The sequence below is a fragment of the Mustela erminea genome, chromosome 19 (genome assembly GCF_009829155.1).
Source record: "Mustela erminea isolate mMusErm1 chromosome 19, mMusErm1.Pri, whole genome shotgun sequence".
Lineage (NCBI taxonomy): Eukaryota > Metazoa > Chordata > Mammalia > Carnivora > Mustelidae > Mustela > Mustela erminea.
In genome coordinates this window covers 19,981,657-20,002,081 of record NC_045632.1, presented here as the reverse complement: position 1 = coordinate 20,002,081, position 20,425 = coordinate 19,981,657, and the positions used below count along the sequence as shown (strand labels likewise).

General features: G+C 55.2%; 1 protein-coding gene and 1 long non-coding RNA gene across 2 annotated transcripts in view; one reads left to right on the top strand and one right to left on the bottom strand.

Annotated features, from left to right (window-relative positions):
- The window catches only part of PEPD (peptidase D), a 109,390-nt gene extending 105,686 nt beyond the window's left edge, over positions 1-3,704 (bottom strand). The window contains exon 1 of the mRNA XM_032323461.1: positions 3,598-3,704. Within this exon, the coding sequence (XP_032179352.1) occupies positions 3,598-3,614 (17 nt within the window). The 5' untranslated portion in view covers positions 3,615-3,704. The remainder of the gene's footprint in view (positions 1-3,597) is intronic.
- Positions 3,705-16,016: 12,312 nt separating this feature from the next.
- LOC116579892 lies at positions 16,017-18,853 on the top strand. Its single transcript, XR_004281446.1, has 3 exons — positions 16,017-16,343; positions 17,421-17,618; positions 17,869-18,853. It is a non-coding gene; the product is annotated as an uncharacterized LOC116579892 (long non-coding RNA).
- The last annotated feature ends 1,572 nt before the right edge of the window (positions 18,854-20,425 follow it).

Below are 20,425 nucleotides of genomic sequence, written 5' to 3'. Positions count from 1 at the left end.
AGCCCTGCCCACCTCCCCCCCCACCACTCCTCACCCCTCTCCCTGGCCCTCTCTCTTAAACACACCAGACACCAGCTCTCCCGGCCTGCCACCATGCCCCCACTAGGAGGGCTCTCACAAGGGCTGGGCTTCCACTTGTCCAGAACCTTCTGAGAGGCCTCCATGTCTCAGGGAACCTGGACTGTGACCTTCTGGCCCACGGGCCAAGCAGCCCAGATCAAAACAGGAAACTTGCTAAGAATCCTCTCTGAGAGCGTCAGCCACTACCATGAAGAAAATCTGCCCTACTGCCCAGGCCCCTGTGGGCTCAGCCACAACACAGAAGAGCAGGGCAGGCAGGCCGATGAGCTGCGGTCACTCCTTATGGCAGGGCACCCCCAGAATCAAGGTTCATAGAGATGCACCCTTTGATTTCTCCTGGTGTAAGCCAATCCTGTGAGAAAAGATTGGGCCCAGAGCCAGTGAAAGTGACTTCCTGCAAGCTCAGCAGAAGCAGCGCCAATAAAACATCTCCACCTGCTTTCCACTGGGCTTGCCGACATCCAGAATGTAGAAGGCAAAAGCCAGGTCATCCCCAAGTACCGGCATTAATAAGACAATGGCCGAGGAAGACAGCAGGGGCTGGCAGACCGGCTCTGGGCACCAGGGAGACCCAGAGCTCAAGTTCCAGCCCCCCGTCCCACCCCAAAGCCAGCCCAGCCCTACAAACCGCCAGGGCCCAGGCAGCAGCTGGTGACCAGGAGAGGGGCTGGCCTCAGGGAAAGTGTGATGTTGCTGCCCTTGCAATCCATTCCTGTCCCCCCCAAACCAGGGATGAGCACCCCCTCCTCTCCTATGGTCACATGCAGGGCTCGCACCCAAGGCCCGTGGGGATTCACACATAGAACTGAGGGATTCCATCTACTTGGATGGGAAAAAATGATATTTTTATGGGCTCGAACCTTCATCCCAATATGCATTTTCCAATTCACAGTATCAACAATGTATGAACCTGTCACCAAGAACAATCACAGGCATTTTCCTATCACGTTACTGATGTCACAGTAGCTCAAAATGTCACTCTTGTTCACCACTGCTTCAAAACTAAGGTGGTTATTAGGCCTGCTGCTTTTGTAACTTAATGGGTTAATAACATCTATCACAATACTGTAAATTTACTAACATTCTGATAACTGTATTTTAATACAATCGGTTTTCCTTGTAATCCTCCATGTTTTCTTTTATGCATTTAAAAGCATCATGTTGAGACGGGGGCCCAGGCCTCCCCGATACACAAGGGGTCCATGGCACAGACAAGGACGAGGTCCCTGCACTGGAATGTGATGCCACTTCTAGAGGGGCCCCGCTGCTAAGCTCCCAGCAAGAAAGGCCAGCCGAGCACCTCCTGCTTCCTCACCCTCAGCCTCCGGGTTGGGCCAGGCATCAAACCCACTAGCTGACTATCAGCAAGGGCAACCCACTCACTCTGGCTGGAAAGGTCGGGGGTGCAGGGGCGCTAAGCACACACAGAGACAGAGAGAAAGACAGCCATATGGAGTCAGGACCAAGCCTGGAAAGGGGCTGGAGAGGGCAAAGGGGCACTCAGCAGCCAGCCTGACTCTAACAGACCCACCCTTACCCATCCACCAGGGTCAGCCTGACACCTCTTCCCCAGGAGCGCAAGGTTCACATCAGGGTGGGGACAGGCTCTGACCCTGAACTTGACTCCTCACATTACTTTCTCTGCCGAAAAACGCTGACTTTATTATGACCTGTGACCCAAGGGGTCACACCCAGGGCAGTTCACCTGCATTTCCTTGTTGGCAAAGGCCCTCTGTGGAGCAGTTCCCTGGCAGCCATTCAGTTAAAAAAAAAAAAAAAAATTAAAAGAGTTTCTTCATCCTACGCAGAATTCTGTCCCCCTCGCCACCCACATCTCCAATAGTGTAGTGTACCTCTCCAAGAATTCTGTCACTCTGTGCCTCCTCCTCTTGCCTCCCCCCTTGGCCCCAGAGGATTAACTTTGCTGGAAGAACCATCCTTCCAGGATTTGGCCAGGTCCAGGCTCACCCCCAATCCAAACAAGGAGACTGGCTCCTCTGTGCCTTCAGGAGAGCAGGAGGCCAGTATGGAGCCCTGAACCCAAATGAAGCCCATGGAACTCTCTGTGACCACCTGGCTGGCCCAGATATAAAGACAACAGACCTTTATCTGGGCACTGGCCTATACCTCTTGCTCTCTCTGCTCCTTTCCGGGCTTGGTCCTGACTCCATATGGCTGTCTTTCTCTCTGTCTCTGCCTGAGGGGCACCCAAGGACTGGCACACAAGTCATCCAGGAATTGAAGTCTACCCACACTCTCCCCTGAGCTCAGGATCCATGCCCTTCCATGGAGCACACCAAGACCAGAGGCAGACAGGTGGACGGCATGCGCCGTGTTTGCATTTGCCCCAGTGGCCTGTGAGCACCTAAGGGTAGGCCCAGTACTGATCCCGAAATACAGCAGGTGCCCGCTAAAGGTTTGATCTCTATGTCCTAAGCTCTCTCAACCCTGTTCTGTTTCCATTCTCCCCACCTCCCCAAAAGAGAAATGCAGTCAGCCCACTGCTTCCACCACTCTAATCCCAGTCCCCAGCCTGGCATCTGGAGCAGTGCCCCCTACCACTTCCCCTCCTAGCCCCCAGCACCACCATGCCCATAAGTCATACCCATCACTGGGCCTCCCCTTGAACTCACACACAACCCAGGGAAGCAACTGTCCAAAGAGCACGTCTGATTAGATTAAAACCCGTGGATGGCTTCAGCCCCTCAGGACAAAGTCTGGACAAGTCAACTGGAACACCACACCCTCCAGCACAAGGATGCACCCCACTCTCCCCCATCCCCAGCACAGTCTAAACTCTCAACCTTTGTCACTCACTCTTTGCTCAGATGTTCCTTCCTCCAGGGCACTTTCCCCAACGCTTCGGTGAACCCATCTGTCCACACTTCCTGCCACCCAAACTATTCACCCATTCTTTCATGCAGCAGAACTCTGGAAGCGCCTACTGTGTGCAAGGCACTTACCAGTGAGGCCCAGGAGTGAACGAGAGAAAGACCCTGACCTTACATCCCAAATGAGAAGACAAGAAACAAGTAAAATAACAGCACTATATAGGTACAGAGGGAAGGCTTCTCTGAGATGACGTTGGGCCCTGAAGGAAGTGGGGAAGTGCCCCGCTGGGGAAGGGATTCCGAGCCCTTCTCAGAAACCGCCTCCTCCGGGGAGCGCTCCTTCCCCGGCAACCAGCAACGCGGTCTGCCCATCTGAGGGGCGTGGCCGTGAACGCGCCTGCAGGTCCGAGCCCCCACCTCGGCCACGCGCGCCGGTGGGGCCTGAGCGTCAGGACGGCCCCGAGGACCACCGGGCAGCGGAGAGGGGAGCTCAGCTGCCCCTGACTCGGAGCGCGCTCGGATGCCCGCCCCACGCTACGAAGCGCGCTGCCCGCGGCCACACAGCACGACCAGCCGGGCCGCGGGCCGCCGGCAGGGGCTATCAGCCCGGAGACCCAGGCCCCCTCTCCGCGCCCCCGGCCAGGGACGCGAGCCAGGGACGGCCAGGGACGCGAGCAGCACTCACCCGGTGGCCGCCGCCATGTTCGCCCAGAGCCCGCGTCACGTGAAGTGAGGCATCAGCTGAGCCCGGCCGGGTCCCCATTGCGGGAGGCGGGGGCGGGGCGGGGCCGGACGCCCATGCCCCGCCCCCTCTCGCGTCCAACTCCGCGAGGGGCCGAGTCCTACTCTTGGGGCCCGAGTCAGGGACAGAGGCCTTTCCACAGTAAGGGGGTTTCCCCAGGCCTTGGAGACCTCCTTTCAACCCTGCTCCCTGGGGAGGAAACCCAGGGCGGGGGTGGGGAGAGCCTTTGACCCAATCTAGGGGCGGGGCAGCTGTAGCTGAGGAAGGGAAATGACTTGAGCAAAGGCCGGGGCTATCGGAGTAACCAAAAAGTTCAGTGTCCAGGAGAGAGGTGTGGGAGTGAGAGGTAAGACCTCAGAGGTAAGTAAGGGTCAGCTCCTGCAGGGCCTCCGGTATGTGGCTGGAAAGTTAAGTCCGGTAGGATCTTTCCAAGGTTCCTCAACTGCAGGATGGAGGACGACCCGGAGGCGGGGGGGGGGGGGGGGGGGGGGGGGGGGGGGCCCTGAGGAGGGTTGGGGAGAAGGGCACACATGGAGGGCGCAGTTCAGGAAGGAGAATCTGCCAGAAGCTGTCCCTCCTTTCCTTTCCTTTCCTGAGCACTGCTGTTGGGTGCAGGTTCCTCCGAAGAGTTGGAGGAAGGAGTATCAGGGAGGGAGATTGGGAAGCAGGTGTTCCAAGGGAGCAACCTGGGTTGCGGTTGTTTTAGAATATGGGGCGCCTGGGTGGCTCAGTGGGTTAAGCCTCTGCTTTTGGCTCAGGTCATGATCCCAGGGTTCAGGGATCGAGCCCCACATCAGGCTCTCTGCTCAGCAGGGAGCCTGCTTCCCTCCTATCTCTCTCTGCCTGCCTCTCTGTCTACTTGTGAGCGCTCTCTGTCAAATAAATAAATAAAATCTTTAAAAAAAAAAAATGATAGTAATACTAACAACTACTGGCAACAGGTATGGAGCACTTCCTGTGATCCCGTCCTTTGCAGATGTTAGCTCATTGAATCCTCACAACAGCTCTGTGTGGGAGGCTCTGTCCTTAAGGCCATTTTACAGATGGGGAAACTGAGGCCTAGAGAGGTGGGTAACTCACCTGAGTTCACACAAGGAGCCAAGTTTATGCAGTGGCACCCCTGACTAGTTACCCGTGCTGGCTTTGTGAAGGAAAGGGGCCCAGGACTGGGGGTGGGGGCGCCCCTGAGGTCCTGGGTCACAAGAGGGTGTGCAGATGTGCAAGGACAGGAGGTAGGGCCCAGCCCATGCTCATGGGGATCCTGATCCCAGTCCCCAGCTGTTTCGAAGCTGGAGGTAACTTCTGGTTGAAGGGCATGGGTTTGGGGATACCTCTTGCTTCTTTGTCAAAGACAAGGATGTAGGTCACTGTGGCCAGGCTGGGAGGCCCCAGAGGCTATGAGATGGAGAAACAGCTGTGATGTGTTCCCACAATACTGGGAAGATAGCCAACCCCTTACACAGGGGAAGGAACCAAGCCAGACCATAAGCAGAGTGGGGGACCCAGCATGGCCACTTTGAATCCCTGCACCATCCCTGGGTTCGTCATCTGTCGTATGAGATCTAATGACACCACCCCGTGGGGCTGCTGTAGTGTGTCAGGAGCAAACATCCGGGCACCTTTAGCCCGTGGCATAGCCAAAAGAGGTGCCAAAGGCACGAGGAGGAAGGTGGCACGTCCAAATAGCCCTTCACCCCTCCCTGACCCAGTTAAGGTAGAGGAGAGGTGATGGAAGAAGGCGCCCCCATCCTTGCTCCCCCTTCCCACTACACATATAGCAGCTCTCAGCGGTCTCCTTCCAGGTAGGACTCCCCCAGAGAGGGTCTCTCAGCCCCCTTGCCAGTTTCCAGGGGGGAGAGCAGAGGACAAGTCTCTATACTTTACCACCTGGCCCTAGGCCCCCAAGAACTTGCCCCCCCCCACTGAATAATTACGCTACCTTCAGCTAAAGAAACTGCATTCCATAAAAAAGAGACACTTTTTAAAAATAACAAAGGGTGAGCAGAAGGAGCTTTTCATGTTCCTTTCCAGAAGAAAAACCTGGCCCTGAGCTCATTAGAGCCCCTCCACCATTTCTTTTGACATAAAATATGTCAAAATTAAGCCAACTGCCAGCTCAGAATGTTTATTAACATAAAAAAGAAGTCATTATCTTAAACATCCACAAAAATGAAAGAGGGAGGGCACCTACCAAGTCAGTGGAGCTCCCTGGTGTCCCTGCCCTTGACTCCTGTGCACCCAGGCCCATCTGGATGGAGGGCCAGCCCTGCTGCCCGCCACCACTGACCCCTCCCCATCAGAGGCTCGGGCAGGGCAGGGCCTGGCCCCACCCCCACCCTTCCTCATCAGGAGCTGGGGCTCCCAGAGAAGCAGCCCTGGGAGTGGGAGAAGATTGCGTAGTTACTCATGCAGGGCAGATCCGGACGCTGCTGGGAGCCAGGAGGCAATTGGAGAAAGATTGATTTTAGAGAGTTGGAGCAGGAGTGTGTAAATCAACGAGGGGGAGCACGAGGCAGCACACTCGGGCCTTAAGCGATGTCACCTCCGAGGTCACAGGCCTTTGGCTGAAACAGTCTGCCATCACTGTGACCTACAAGGGGGGCAGGGAGATGTTCTTGCTCAGCCAGCCCAGCAGCCAGAGCATCCAAACTCTCCCCAAGTGCCCTCCCCCAGCCAGACGCCCACAAGAAACTTGGTCCCAGGAAAGCTCCTCCTTGGAGCTCCTGTGGGTCCTTTCGTCCCTGAGACACTGTGTCCTGCCAGGTTCCCCCACTCTGCCCACCCCCCGCCACCTAGCCACGTGTCCTTGCAGCCCCATGGACATTGCTGACAGCTGACCACCTGGAGATGGCAGCCCCAGAAATGGCCCCCAGCTGGAATGACACAGAAGCCACCCTCGGGGCCTTAGAGAGGTGTCCCCTGGAAAAGGCGTGACATGGGCCTCACCCATCTTCAGCTGCATACTGGGGACACTGGTCTGCTGGAATTCTCTGCAGGACCACACTGGAGGTGGCCTAGATGCTGGGTCTGTCCTTGGCTACCAAGCTGTCCCCGTTGGTGCCACTCTGAGACGGACCACGCTGTGAGGGGTTGAGGCCCAGAGCCTATGCTCCAGAGGCCCTGGGGCAGAGGAGGAAGAGGAGCCCACCGTCGGGGGAACGGGTACAGGCTGCCGTTTCCTCCCACCATCCCACGATCACTGATTCTGGGCAGGAAAGCAATGGGAACCAAGCTCATATCTGGAGCTGGAGCTCCCGAGGGTCAGAGGACAGAACTGGAGAGAGCCAGCAAGGGACTCTGCGCCTGCCCCAGGGGAAGCCCAGCCTCAGTGTGTGAGGCTTGTGATGTGGGGTGTCATGTGGGGTTTTTGTGATTGCTTTGCTTTTGCTGAGGCAGAAGACTGGGCTCAGGGAACTGTACTAAAGGCCCTGAACAGAAGGAACACTGAGGGCAGGAGTGGCATGTTCCTACCCAACCTTTCCCGGAGTGGGGAAGGAAGGAGCGTGATGGAAAGGGAAAGCCCACAGGGCGCCTCTCCATCAAGGCTCTGGCAGGTCCCAGCCTTCAGCCTCTGCAATGTCGGCAGAGACAGCCGCAGCTCTCTCATTCCCGAGGCCAGCACAACCACCCCCCTTCATCACGCACCCCCAGCATCTCCCCCTCCTCACTCCTCCTGCCCTTTCCTCCCTACCCACCCGCCTGAGGAGCCCTCTTTCCTGCAGAAAAGAGGCAGAGGCTGAGGGGCCCTCCCTGGGCCACCCGTCAGCATCTCAGATGAAGTGGTCCCCGCTGAGTGCTCTGCCAGGGTCTACGAGGCAATTCAAGATGAGAAATGGCATGGTGGCTTTGGGAAGGCAAATCATTCCAACAGCACCTTAAAAACATCGACGGAAACAAGCTCTTTGTGTGTGTGTGAGAATGGGGAATATATTGTTTTTCACTGTTTGGAAGACTGTTTTCTCATCTTGAAATCACAAGCTGTTTTCTTCCAGAGAGACTTATAAATACATCCAATTATCGACATTCAATATAGGAAATAAAGTTCTGAAATGGTTTTCTTCCGCACATGCGGAGTGGGCCGGCCGGGTTGCGCAGGTGATAATGACTTTTATTTCTTGCGAGTCGTATCCATGCGGAGTGGCTGGTCCCTCCACCTTTTATTGCTTTCACCTTTATTACATTCCCCATGTTGCGCTGGGCTATTCATTGGTGTAACTTTATTACCACTTTCAAGATCTTGATAAAAATGAATGAGAGACCTAATTCCAAGAGTGTGAGTGCTAAGTCCCAGAGCGGGAGAATTTGGTCATGCAGCTGGTGCCCTGGGGGCATCTGAAATCTCCCTTGGGACTGGGGGGGGCGGTGGCGGGGGCAGGGATGGCTCTTACTTGGCCCAGCCCCAAGTTCCTGAACATTGGCCCTTCCTGCTGACATTCACAAACGCCCAGCTCCTGGGCTCCAGCCAGGGTGGCGTTTAAAGGGCGACATTTTTGGCCCTTTAATGAGATCACCCACAGACCGTGTCCCCAGTGGCCACGTAACCTATGCATGTCACCAGTAAGACTGGGGTCACTTGTGACTGTGCCTTCTCTCGTCCTTAAACCTGTCAACCCTTCCTCCTCAGTACCTTGTCGCTGTCCTGCCTTTCCCTTCCTGAGGGCCTTTGTTACCGCTCCCCCATGTGACTGCCAAGGCTTCCCAGCTGCCTGCCTGCCTTCAGTCTCTCCCCATTCAAAGGCCCCGTGCTCATCAGGATTCTTTGCAGCAAACAACCCCTGAGTCTCTCAAGCAGAAGAGAGATGTGTTGGAAGGATGTCAGACAGCACATGTGAAGGAGAGACAGGCTCGGAAAACAGACAGGAGCTAGGTGCGTGGGTGGCCTGAAGCACAACCAAGCCACACCACACAATGCTGCCCAGAACCCTTGCCACCCCTGCTGCCCTTGGACATAACCTTGGACGGACACAGCATCCTGAGGCTTCATTCCCCCTGCGGCCAATACCCTTGGTGGGCAGTGCAACCCGTTGCAAAACCCAAGACTCATGCCCACACTGGCTATCTCTGGCCTCTTTTGGCTTTGAGGCAAGGGTGGGAGGGTTGGGTTGGCCCATGACATCTCACCAAGTCCCATTCTCTAAACAGAGGGGCTTAAGATGCTGAAACGTAGACACAAAGTCCCACGGCACACAATGATGGGTCAACTTGGGGTACAAGCAACTCCCCCATAAATGAAACATGAAAAGTCCAACTTGGACAAACTCGTCCTGAATATTATGAGTAAAAAGCCTAGAATGCAATTATTTTCATTTCAGCACAAGTGTGAGTTTCTTGCTTTGCGACTCTTATTTTCAGTTTACATGGGAAGGTATATAATTTTCATTTCCTTGGCTCTAAAAATCTTGCCTGGCCCTGCCTGTATGTCACTGACAAAGAAATATTCCCCAAGCACAAAGTGGCCCATTAGAAACCATGTCATGGGGAAAGAAGTGCCTGGCCTTCAAAAGCCCGGTCTTCTGACTTCTCTGGTTCGCACTTTACCCATTTGGAGAGGGAGACAAGATGCCTTTGCCTCCCTATGGGGCAGTTCCGAGGGAGAAATGAGGTCTTGGGAGACAGTAGATACAAATGTGGCAGGAGTCCCTTTTGTTACTATGATATTTATTAGAGAACATTTACACAATGGTTAGGAAGGTGGATATAGGAAACCAGATCCCATGCCTAGGTTTGCTATTTATTCACTGTGTGGCACTGGGAAAGTTACTCAACCTCTCTGAGCTTCAGCTTCCTTCTTGGTAAAGTGGGGGTGTTGGGTCTGAGTTTGGAGGATTGTTGCGGATTGTTGTGAAGGTGAGATAGGCTGGTCCTATGAGACACAGCACAGCCCCTGGCTCATGATGACCACCAGCCTTATGTCAACGATCAGACGAGAAGTATTAGGGCATTAGGAAAGGACCAGACCCATTATCCCATGCCCCGTGAAGTCACTCTCAGCCCTGTCCTCCTAGAGAGCAATTCTGACACAAAGAAGTGAGTTCCATAACACCAAGGCCAGGCGGCCAGGGCTCACTCCCTTCAAGAACGCTGGCTGGGTCTGGGGCTGCCTGACTACTTTGAACCTGCCCTGGGCGCCCTGCATGTGGGCTGGAACTTCAGTCTGCAGGGGCTCCGTGTGTGGGCATGGATTTGCCTGTGGAGAAGAGGGGCCGCCAGAGCTTTGTGAGAAGGCCTAAGGACATAATACAGATGGCAATATTGCCCTCAAAGTCTTCTCGCTGCGTCCATACTCTTGCTTAATGATGTAGCAGCCCCTCCCGCAGAGAGATGGTGTCCATTTCTCCAGCCCTTGAATCCGGGGTGGCCACTCAACTTACCTCGGATAACAGGACATTAGCAAAGGCACAGGCCTTGGAAGGCACTCACCTATGGGAGCTTGCCCTCTTGCCATTCTCAGAAGACTTGCCACCTTGTGGAGATGCCCTGACTGGTCTGCTGGAAGGTAAGACACCTGTGGGACAGCCCGCCAACTAGCAGACATAGAATACAGGCTAGGCTGGCCCAGATCTTCAGCCTCCAGTCAACCTGAGAGCCGAATGCAGACTCATGAATGGGTCCAGCAGAGACTGGGGAGACGGTCCCCAGAATCCTGAGCTGCATAAATGATTGCTTAGAACCATTACATTGAGTGACTTGTTCCACCAGTTTATCAGAACCAATACAGGGCAGAGGGAGGAGAGCCCGGGGCTCCGCCCCAGAGCTGAGGCTGGGAGCCGACGCCATGGGGGCTGTTTGCGCTAGGAACTCCGGGAGCTGCGGGGTCAGGTGTGAGGACCACTGCTGGGGGGCCCTGGGGAAGAAGTGTCACCTTCACCTCACCCCTGCCTAGAGCACAGCCCAGCTTCAGCTTGGAGAAGGTCACAGGGACGTGGATCCTGTCCCCGCACCGCATGGTTGTGCTAACTTGGGGACCCCCCCCCCCAGAGGCAGCACTGCCCCACAGCTGCGTGGCTGTGTGAGGCTGGGTGGTGGTAGTGCAGGGACGGGGGTCCATCTGTGGGGCTTCCTGGGAAGCAGATTTGAAGAACAGGAAGTGGGATAAGAATCCTTCTGGGCACCCCCCACGATCCCTGGAAGAGATTTCCAAGGAGACTGGAGGACCCACGTCATAGAGATGGGGCTGGAGCCAATTAAATGGAAATGATTATATCCATGGAACAATGCTTGTCCCCAAAAGCCAGTGATCCTATAGCCTGGGGACTTGGCTACAATGTCACATCCCAGGGCATGGCTGGCATGGGGTCCACCCGCCATGGGATTACACCTGGAGGGGCCTGGATGTGTAACTGAGAAGTGACAGTCAGCAGGGCGTTTATCCCTGCTGTGGAGACCCCTGCCCAAGTCCAAGATCGGGACCGTCCAAGAGGAGCGCCCTCCTCCACTTCCGAGCACTGGCCATTATATTCAGAGCATCTTTCGCAAAGATTAATAGATAGCCTGGAAGTTGCCACTGCCGTGCTCCATCCAGACGGTAGCACTGGCGAGGCCTCAGACGTCAGGTTCACCAGCAGAGTGATAAGCCGGCAGGGGCCTCAGTCCCTCCTCATCTTTCCTGAACATTCCGTTCAAACAGTCTTTGGGAAAGTCACAGTTTGATTTCCCTATCTCGGAGATCAATATTGAGGGCTTGAGGGAGATTTTACTGAAGATCAGCTCACAGTGGAAACAGACCACGAATTCGCCTGCAGGACCAGCTGTCTTACCTCTGAGCACTGGGTGTCCCTGGGGCTCCCCCCAGCCTCGTGCTCCCAGCCTCAGGTTGGGAGCGGGAGTGACAGCCAGGCCTTACTTCACAGGGCTCTGGGAGGAGAAGGGACTGATCATTTCCAGCGGGCACCACGTCTGCCTGAGGGGGAAGGTGGCCAACCCTGGGCTCAGGAGAGCTCCTGGAATTTCTGTGTTTGTTCCCTGAGCTCCAGTCTATAGAACCGGCAGGACAGAAAGCCAGTTTTAGCTTGGAATCTAGCACCAAGGGCAAGCTCTGTTACTTCTATCACAAAGGAGAACTTGTTATGTGAAGACCAGGGCCCCTTTCTGCGGGGTCCAAGTCCTCTAGGGAAGGTGCACCCAGCTTGGATAAGTTCCAAGATCTGCCGGTGTGGTTTGGGGCAGGATGGTGGGGGGGGGGGGGGTTGGGGAGGAGAGAGGGGAGGTGACATGGGAGCCGCCCCTCAGAGGTCCTGATTTAGTGGGCTGAGGTTGGACCCTGCCAGCCTCTCCTCCAGGGATGAGGGGTAGGCACGGGTTATCAAGCCTGAGCTCATCAACCACCAGCGCTCACATGCTTATCCCCTTCCTCCCCCCAGTGAGGCACTTTCATCTTCCCTCCTGCCCATGAGGCCCCCTTCTGCCCTTCCCACAGCCTAATCAAGACAGCTCGCTGGCCTGGCCAAGTACTGGTACCCACGGGGCCCCCATCTCCTGGCCAGAGAACCCGCGAGCCCCTCCGTTCCACTCTAAGACTGACACAGAGTAAAGCTTGCGGAGACAAACGCTATAAAGCCTTGGGGAAATAAATTGGAACGGCTCATTTGGAGAGCACTTTAGTGATCGCTATTAAAACCCAAAAAATTAAAACTCAGCCTCCTGACCTGTAATTGCAGCGCTCACCGTCCGCCCGGAGCCTCCCCCTCCTCGTGAGCACAAGGAGATATAAACCGGCATTCTCACTGCAGGATTATTTGTGATAGTGAAAAATGGGAAGCAATCCCTGAGTTCATAACTCCCATCTGCTTGCGTGCTGGGAGAGCAGTTAGGAGGAATGTCCTAGATCTACAGGTATCCACACAGAGAAGTCCCAACAGCACTTCGTTGAGTGAAAAGTCAGAAGCACGACGCACGCCGTGTTATGTCGTTAATGTTTACAAACCCATAAAACAATAGACTGCTCTATGAATTCTCTGCAGATGCATGTTTTCTGTTGTAAAAGCACTTACAAGGTCTGGAAGAAGATAAACCAAAGGTTGTCTTCAAGGAGTGGGGGATGGTTCTGCAGGAGAAATCAGAAAGGGATGGAACTTGATTTAGTGGTATAATTTCCTAGAAAGGAGGAGGTCACTCATCATTTGTGTCATCAGAAATAAATAAAACCACTTTAAAAAAGAAAATCTCTATCTCCGGAAGGGCTGTAGCCTGTGTGTGTTGGGGGGGGGGGGGGTGTCTCTTGCAAACTGGGGAGCTTGTTTTAATCCAGAATCTGTTGGGGCCTCCCAGCGGTCCCCTGCGTGCCTCCGCTCTGGCCTGTCTCCACAATGGTGCCCTCCCTATGCCCAACTCCAGAGTCACAGTCAGACCCGGTCAGGGAAGGGAGGTTGGTTGGTTTGTGTATTGAAGGAGAAGGCCTGGTTCTTATTGACAAGGATCATGGGCAGATCATCCCGGGGCAGTGCCGAGAGAAGAGACGTGACGCAGGCAGCATGGGTCTGAGAACCCCAGAGGAAGGTCCCACAGGGCCAGCCGAGAGGTTCACGCAGGATAGAAATCATCCGCAAGCCAGAGGAAGCAAAAACAGAGTTTATGGGATAGTGTGACAGGTAGAGAAGAGCAGTCAGAGTGTCTGGGAGACTCAGAAAGGAAAGGAAAGCAGAGTGAGTCTCCTTGTTCGGGGCTGGGGGTTTATACTAGAAAAGGGTCGAGGGTGGGGTGCCTGGGTGGCTCAGTCATTTGGTACCCTTGGTCTGAGCTCAGGTCGTGTCTCAGGGTCAAGAGCCCCGCGTCAGCATGGGAGTCTGCTTGAGGTTCTCTCTCCCTCTCCCTCTACCCCCCTGACTCACACACATGTGTGTGCGTGCTCTCTCTCTCTCTCTCTCTAAATTAAGTAAATAAAATCTTTTAAGAATAGAATAAAATGGGGACACCTGGGTGGCTCATTGGGTTAAAGCCTCTGCCTTCAGCTCAGGTCTTGATGCCTGGGTCCTGGAATCGAGCCCTGTGTCGGGCTTTCAGCTCAGCAGGGAGCCTGCTTCCCCCCTCTCTCTCTCTGCCTGCCTCTCTGCCTACTTGTGATCTCTCTCTCTGTGTCAAATAAATAAATAAAATCTTAAAAAAAAAAAAAAAGAATAGAATAAAATGAAATAAATAAAAGAGGGTCTAGGGTACCTGTTCCTTCGGGGTAGGGTCTGATCGAAGGCAAGTGTCGTGTAAACAGCAGGAGTTATTCCAGAAAGTACCAAAAGTAGGGGTGTGGGTGCCAGGGTCAGCTGAGGCGTATTTGAAGCTAACGTCCCAGACCTTGTTGAGGATCTGGCTCTTCTTCGGTGTTCGCAGGTGTCTGGGGCTGAGGATGAAACTGAGATTGATTAACTTCCTTGCTCCCCAACCCCCCGCCACCCCCGGAAGCGGGATTGGACTTTCTTTGGCTTATTCAGAGGCAAAACACGGAACATGAGTAAATGGGGCCGAACAGAGAATCAGCAGAGACGGAGCCTCCCTAAAATGGAAAGCCTCGGCTTCCCCACTTCCGTGGGTAGTTGGGGCTGCTGGGTGGGGGGACTACGCTGGCTCATGGGAGCCTGGACCCCACGTGGCCAACCCCACCATGCCACTCCTGCCCCCCACCAGGACTCCCCACCCCACTTGCCAAACTCTGCCGCTTCCCTATTGACCGCCATCTCCCAGCCTCCTCCTCCACCAGGAGCCCCTCTCAAAGCCTCACCCCCACAGCCCCTTGACCCTTGACCCTTGACCCCCATCCACCGCACCAACCACTACCTGATCCTCAGTCCCTCAACTCCTGTTCCCCATCTCCTCTCCCCCTACCCTGACCCTTGCCCCTCAACCGAGGGCCTGCTAGCTCCTCCCAAAGAAAGAGTCCTCCTGCCCTTGTCCCCACAGCCCTTGAGGGACACGGGGAGCCAATGCATTAGTGGACAGGCAGGCAGGGAAACAGACATGGGGTTTCAGGCATTTACTCCTTAAGGAGCAGACCCCTCCTCCCCCCTCTCCCCAGGATTTGCGAGAGGAGCTCAGCCCCCTCCTCCCTTCTGATTTCCAGCTTCCTCTGTGGTTTCCATGGATTCCGAGAATCCTCCCAGCACCTGAGCCCAGAGAGAGGGGGAGGGGAGTGAGGGAGCAGCCCAGTGGGCTGGGGGAGGGCAGAGGAAGCTGCTTTTCTGACTCAGGCTCACCTGCCTGACCACTCCTCCCCGAGACCCCAGAGGGGCACCTGGGCTCCCAGGGGAACTGATGTGTCTTGTGCTCTTTCTGGAAAGCCCAGGGGACTCCAGGAAACCTCATCTACCCTGAATGACTTCAAAGCCAGCTCATCGAGGGGCTGTCACCCCCAACTAGAAAACGCCAACTGTGGCCACAGCAAGATGGGACAGCGTCCAAACTGGCTGGTGAGGGTCACACTCTCGGTGAGAAAAGCAGGACAATTTAGGGAAGTGGCCATGGACATCATTGGGTCAGTCTCTGTTCTGTGGGACCCAGGGGCGCCCAGCTAAGAGCTCACTTGGGCTCTATGTTACTGGGGCTCTAAATGCAGAATCTAAACCACCGGAGAGAAGTAAGAAGGATCTGCGATGGGTGGTCACTGACCATTGTCCGCTTGAGGGTATCCATCATGCCCCGCTTAGCCCCTTCCATTCTGCCAGGGCCCATGAAGGCACTGTCACCGTGGCTGCCCAGCAGCCCAACACCTTTTCTCTCTTGAGGCAGCTAGGTGTGTAGGCCCCAAGCATGGCCAGGCCAGAGCCCTGCCCAGGATCCAGCTTAGCCAGAAAAGTTTCCGCAGGCTGTGGGAGCACCAGTGAGAACCAGGACGGGCTGCTGAGCAGGCTTTGACCAGAGCCAGTGTCGACGGGGCCATTTGGGCAGGGGCTGTCCCCCCGGGGTCCTTCAGCCAGCCTGGTCTCAGCAAGTCCGGAGAGCCGCCTCCCACTCTTCCAGTGAGGTCCTTTCCACGTTCCTTGGCTCCAGTGCACTTTTGAGAGTCTGCCTGACAGGTTCGCCAAAGGGTGGGTGGGCTTCACTGGGCGGTTAGATTCTTGGGAATCCGTCGTGATCTCAGGGACCACCCACGACATGAGGCCTCCTGGTTGCTCTGTCTTGGCTTCTGGTAGAATCCTCTAGAATCTTTACAAGCTAGTGCCTAGCTTCCCCCCAGACCAACTGAGTCAGATTTCCCAGGAATGGAGACTGGACCCAGGGATTTTTGAAACCTCCCTGGTTGACATCACACTGAAAGTCAGGACTGAGAGAGCTTTGAGACAGAGTCCTCCCCAAATCCGTTGGTGGGGACTGCGGGGGAAGGGTCCCCCACGGGGATGTGGTAAGCGGGCAGGGTGCCCTCTTTTCTGATCAACTTCACAACCAGCTCCCCCCAGGGTCCACATCCATCTACTCTGCTACTGCTTCCTGAAGGCCACCCGCACGGGCCCTGCCTCCTCAACCTTCTTGTCCCTTTCCTCCCTTTACCCCCCAGATCCTGGCTCCATCTTCACATTAAGCCTGGATGAGCCATGAAACCTGAAAAGGAAGTCATCTCTCTGCAACCTTAAAACACACAACTCAGCTCTGACGCGGCCCACCCCACTCCCGGGGAGACGTCTACCGACAGACACGGGCCAGTCTTCTCATGACGGTACTGCTCAGGAAACTCACAGACCAGAGCCATCCAGTCAACAACAGATTGGGTAAATCAAGTCACGTTCTCATATGGTGGAATCCGGGCCAGGGAGAGGCGGAGCCTCAGAAGCCTGGTGAGCAGTGGGATGGGCGGGGAGTGTGCTCAAAGATTCCATGCCTGCCTTGGACTCTGCAGAGCTGAGCAGCTGCAACAGACACAGTGGGGCCCACAAGCCCCAAAAAGCGCTTGGCTCCTTCCAGGAAAATTTGCCAATGCCTCACCTATACGGTGGGGGGAATGGAAAGCGACAGGAAGGGAAGCAAGATTTTTTAGTGAGCACCCTCTTTTCTATCACTTTGCTTTTGGGAACTTATAAATGAATGAATGGTCTGGTTTTGTTTTGTTTGTTTTGTTTTAAAGATTTTATTTATTTATTTGACAGAGAGATCACAAGTAGGCAGAGAGGCAGGCAGAGTGAGAGGGGAGAAGCAGGCTCGCCACTAAGCAGAGAGCCCGATGTGGGGCTCGATCCCAGGACCCTGGGATCATGACCTGAGCTGAAGGCAGAGGCTTTAATTCACTGAGCCTCCCAGGCGCCCCCTGGTCTGTTTATTTAAAAAAAAAAAAAAAAAAAAAAAGAATAAAAACAAAATCCATGGGGCACCTGTGGCTCAGTTGTTAAGTGTCTGCCTCCAGCTCAGGTCATGATCCCGGGGTCCTGGGATCGAGCCCTACATCGGGCTCCCTGCTTGGCGGGAAGCCTGTTCTCCCTCTCCCACTCCCCCTGCTTGTGTTCCCTCTCTCACTGTCTCTCTCTCTCACTCTCTCTCTCTCTCTCTCTATCAAATAAATAAATATATAAATAATCTTTTTTTTTTTTAAATCCATGAAAAAGTGCACTAAAAACCTCATTTAAACTGTGGGAAGTCAGAACAATGGCCAGCCGTGGCTGATAGGGCCTGGAGGGGAACACACAGAAGGAACGCTGGGCCCAGCGATGTTGAGTTTGACTCATCTGGGTGGTCCCGTGGGAGTCTTCAGTTTGTGAACACACGGGGAGCTGCACACTTAGGATGGATGCACTTTCCGGGATGTGTGCCGAACTTGAGGGAGCGGTGCTGGTCATTGAGGGGGCTGCCTCCAGGACGAGGACGAGGAAGATGAGGTAAGCGTTTGCCGTTCTTACTAAAGGAGGGAAGGAGAAGAGGTCTGAATTGCCAGGTTCATTTTCAAGTCAGCTGAATATGTGCGTCCTGCTGGCAATGTGTGCCTCTGCGTCTCCAAGGCCACCTTGGATCCTGACACCTGGGTGCTGAGAGGTGCAGACAGGAGGCCAGCCCAGGTCAGCCCAGGCTCCTCATCCCCTCCTCCCAACATTCCCCTTGCCCCAGACCTGCCCGGATCCTTTCCACCTTGTCCCACTTGGCCTCCTGGTGCCCTAGGGTCCTGGGGACCCCCTACCCCCTTCTTAAAACTGGGAAGAGATCGGCCCACCTGTCATGTCATGGGCCACCCCTCCCCCCACCTCCGTAACACAGCAGCGTTATCCCGAAGCTAAATTCTTCCCTTGGCTCCTTTTCTTTTGCCCAAAGGAATCATCGGGCCTCTCAGGAATCTTTGGGCAAGACCACTAACTTCAAGCAGCCACTCCTTGACCTCCACTGATACGCCCCATCTCGGGGACCCTGCGGCCAGCCGTCCACCCAGAAATCTGATGTCATCTCACTTTCATGGGTACATCGCATCTGGTGCCAGCTCCCCTCCTAGATAGTTCTGGCACTCCTGTCCCTCTCCCACACACTGCCCTGGACCAAGCTCTCGCTCGCTCTCTCACCAGGGTTATCACTCGAACCTTCCACGAAGCTCTCCCAGCTTCTGCCCAGTGACCCTTTACATAAAAGAGATCTCACCTTGTCCCTCCCAGCCGCTCACAGCATTCCGGGGATGCCATGTTACCCTTAGGCGAAACTAATGCAGGTAGGACTGCCTTTTAGAATTGCCTGGAAAGCTTTTAACAAAGTTGCATCCCACCTGACGCCAAACCCCCACTGAGTCGGGCCTCCAACACGGGTACAGCTCCTCGTGCCTCCTGTGCTCAGCTCCGGAGCCATCATTCTCTCCCCCCCACCCCCTTCCCCAACCACACATCCCCAGCGCTGGCTCTTCTGCTTCCAGACCTCATGCACCAAGCAGGAAGTACCTGTCCCTCCAACCTCGGACCCTCGTGCTCCCTGACACTCCCTGCCTCTAGCACCTTTAGGGACACCCTGGACTCTCTCCCTCGCCCCCTCCTTCCCCTGCCTCTCCTCTGCTGAGGTGTCCTTCTCCCCGTGCCTCCTGCCCCTTCCTTTTCGTCCTTGTCCTCGTCCCACGCTCCCCATGAGCCCTGCTGTCTGTTTCCCTGACTAGAACCGCCCGCCAGGAGGGCACAGAGCCTATCGACCTTGTCTCCTTGACCCAGCCTCTCTCTTTGTCTGAACGTGGGCTTCTTGGAGCTCCCTTCTCAGCTGGGCCCCAACCCTGGTCTGTAACGATGAAGTTCTAGAACCTAGGTGAGGTTCGGTGGGCTGAGGTCCGGAGCCGATGACCAAGAAAGAATTCTGGAGACCTCTTTGGTGCAAAATGGTGGTTTATTAAAGCATGGGGACAGGACCCGTGGGCAGGAAGAGCTGCTGCCCCGGGTTGTGAGGGATGGCAGGTTATGTACCCTGCGGTTGGGGGAAGATGAGGGGAAGGGAGGTTTCAACGGAGTTTTCATATGCTAAAGAGGGCCTACAAGGTGCCAAGATGTCAGAGGCCTACCGGAGGCCTTGCCCTTGCAGCTTGATCAATGTTGTCTTTAGACCAGCCATTAACATTAAGATAGTTGGGAGACTTTTTGGTGGGATGTCACAATCCTGCTATCAATCGTCTTTGCTAGTGAGATTTAGGACATTAGTAAGCCAAGGGAGACTCCTCTCTAGCAGGATTGTGAGCTCTGCAAGTTAACTATTTGCTTATTGTTCATGGCAGTCAGGGTTGCCTGAGGGATGCTATACATAGGACTGAGGGGGAGCAGATGGAGGGGGGTGCAAGGCACCAGCTTTTGCTTTGTCTTCAGCCAGCCTCGTGCTCCCTCATCATGTAAGGCCTGTAGCCTCAGCACAAAGTCAGGACACCCAGCCTAACAGATGTGAGCCCCGCCTCTCATGGTTTCTAAGAGCTCTAGGCCCTGTCCCTGCGGCCTCCCTTCTCTTGCTGCCTGGGAAAGCTGAAGGCTGTCCTAGAAATGTGCCCTTCGTTCCTGCCAATACGGGAGGATAGGGCCCCCCGGGTCCTGGTTTCTGGGGGAGGATGGGGCCTATTTCCAGAAGCTCCCGGTAGCCACCCCCACCTGCTTTTTGCTGATTTTCCCTTCCCCAACTGCCCAGCCCTGCTTGCTCGCTGGCCCTCCCCATGAGCCCCCCCATCACCTCCACACGAGGAGTGGAGCATGGGTGTACCACCGCTCTTTGTCCTATGGCTGTGGCTGCTAAGATCTGTCTTTTTGAGCCTCTGGGTCTGGTGTTCTGCATATCGTCTGCTCTTTATCCTTGAGGGAAAGGCAGGCAGGACGCTAGAAGACTCATTCAGGCTTTCTGATGAGGCCCCGGGCACGCTGCACTTGGCCAGCCACTAGGGAGGAGTGCCCCTGCCCCTGAGTGGGTGCCCCTGGTGTACTGACTTCCTAGGGTTGTTATAACAAATCACCCCCTGCTAGGGGGCTCAAAACAACAATTTATTCTCCTGTGGTTTTGGAGGCCAGAAGAACCAAAGGAAGCTGTCTGCTGGGCCAGTTCCTTCCAGAGACTGGGACGGAAAACAGTCTAGCTACTGGGGGCCCCCCGGAAGCCCTATCCTCCTTGGTTTGAGACTCCAGTCTCTGCCTCCATCTTACCTGGCCTTCTACCCTGGGCTGTGTCCTCCCCCATTCTGTCCCTTGTAGAGACACTTGTCATTGGTTTTAGGGCCTGAGTCCATACCGGGACATGAGGGGACTCCCCTTCTGAGGAACCCATGGGGCAGGGAGGACCCAAGTGGAAACGAGAGATTCATTCCCAGGATGCTTGCAGAGACCCCAGAGCCCTCTCTAGGGTGTGCAGAGAGAGCATGCACACCTGTCCACCCTCT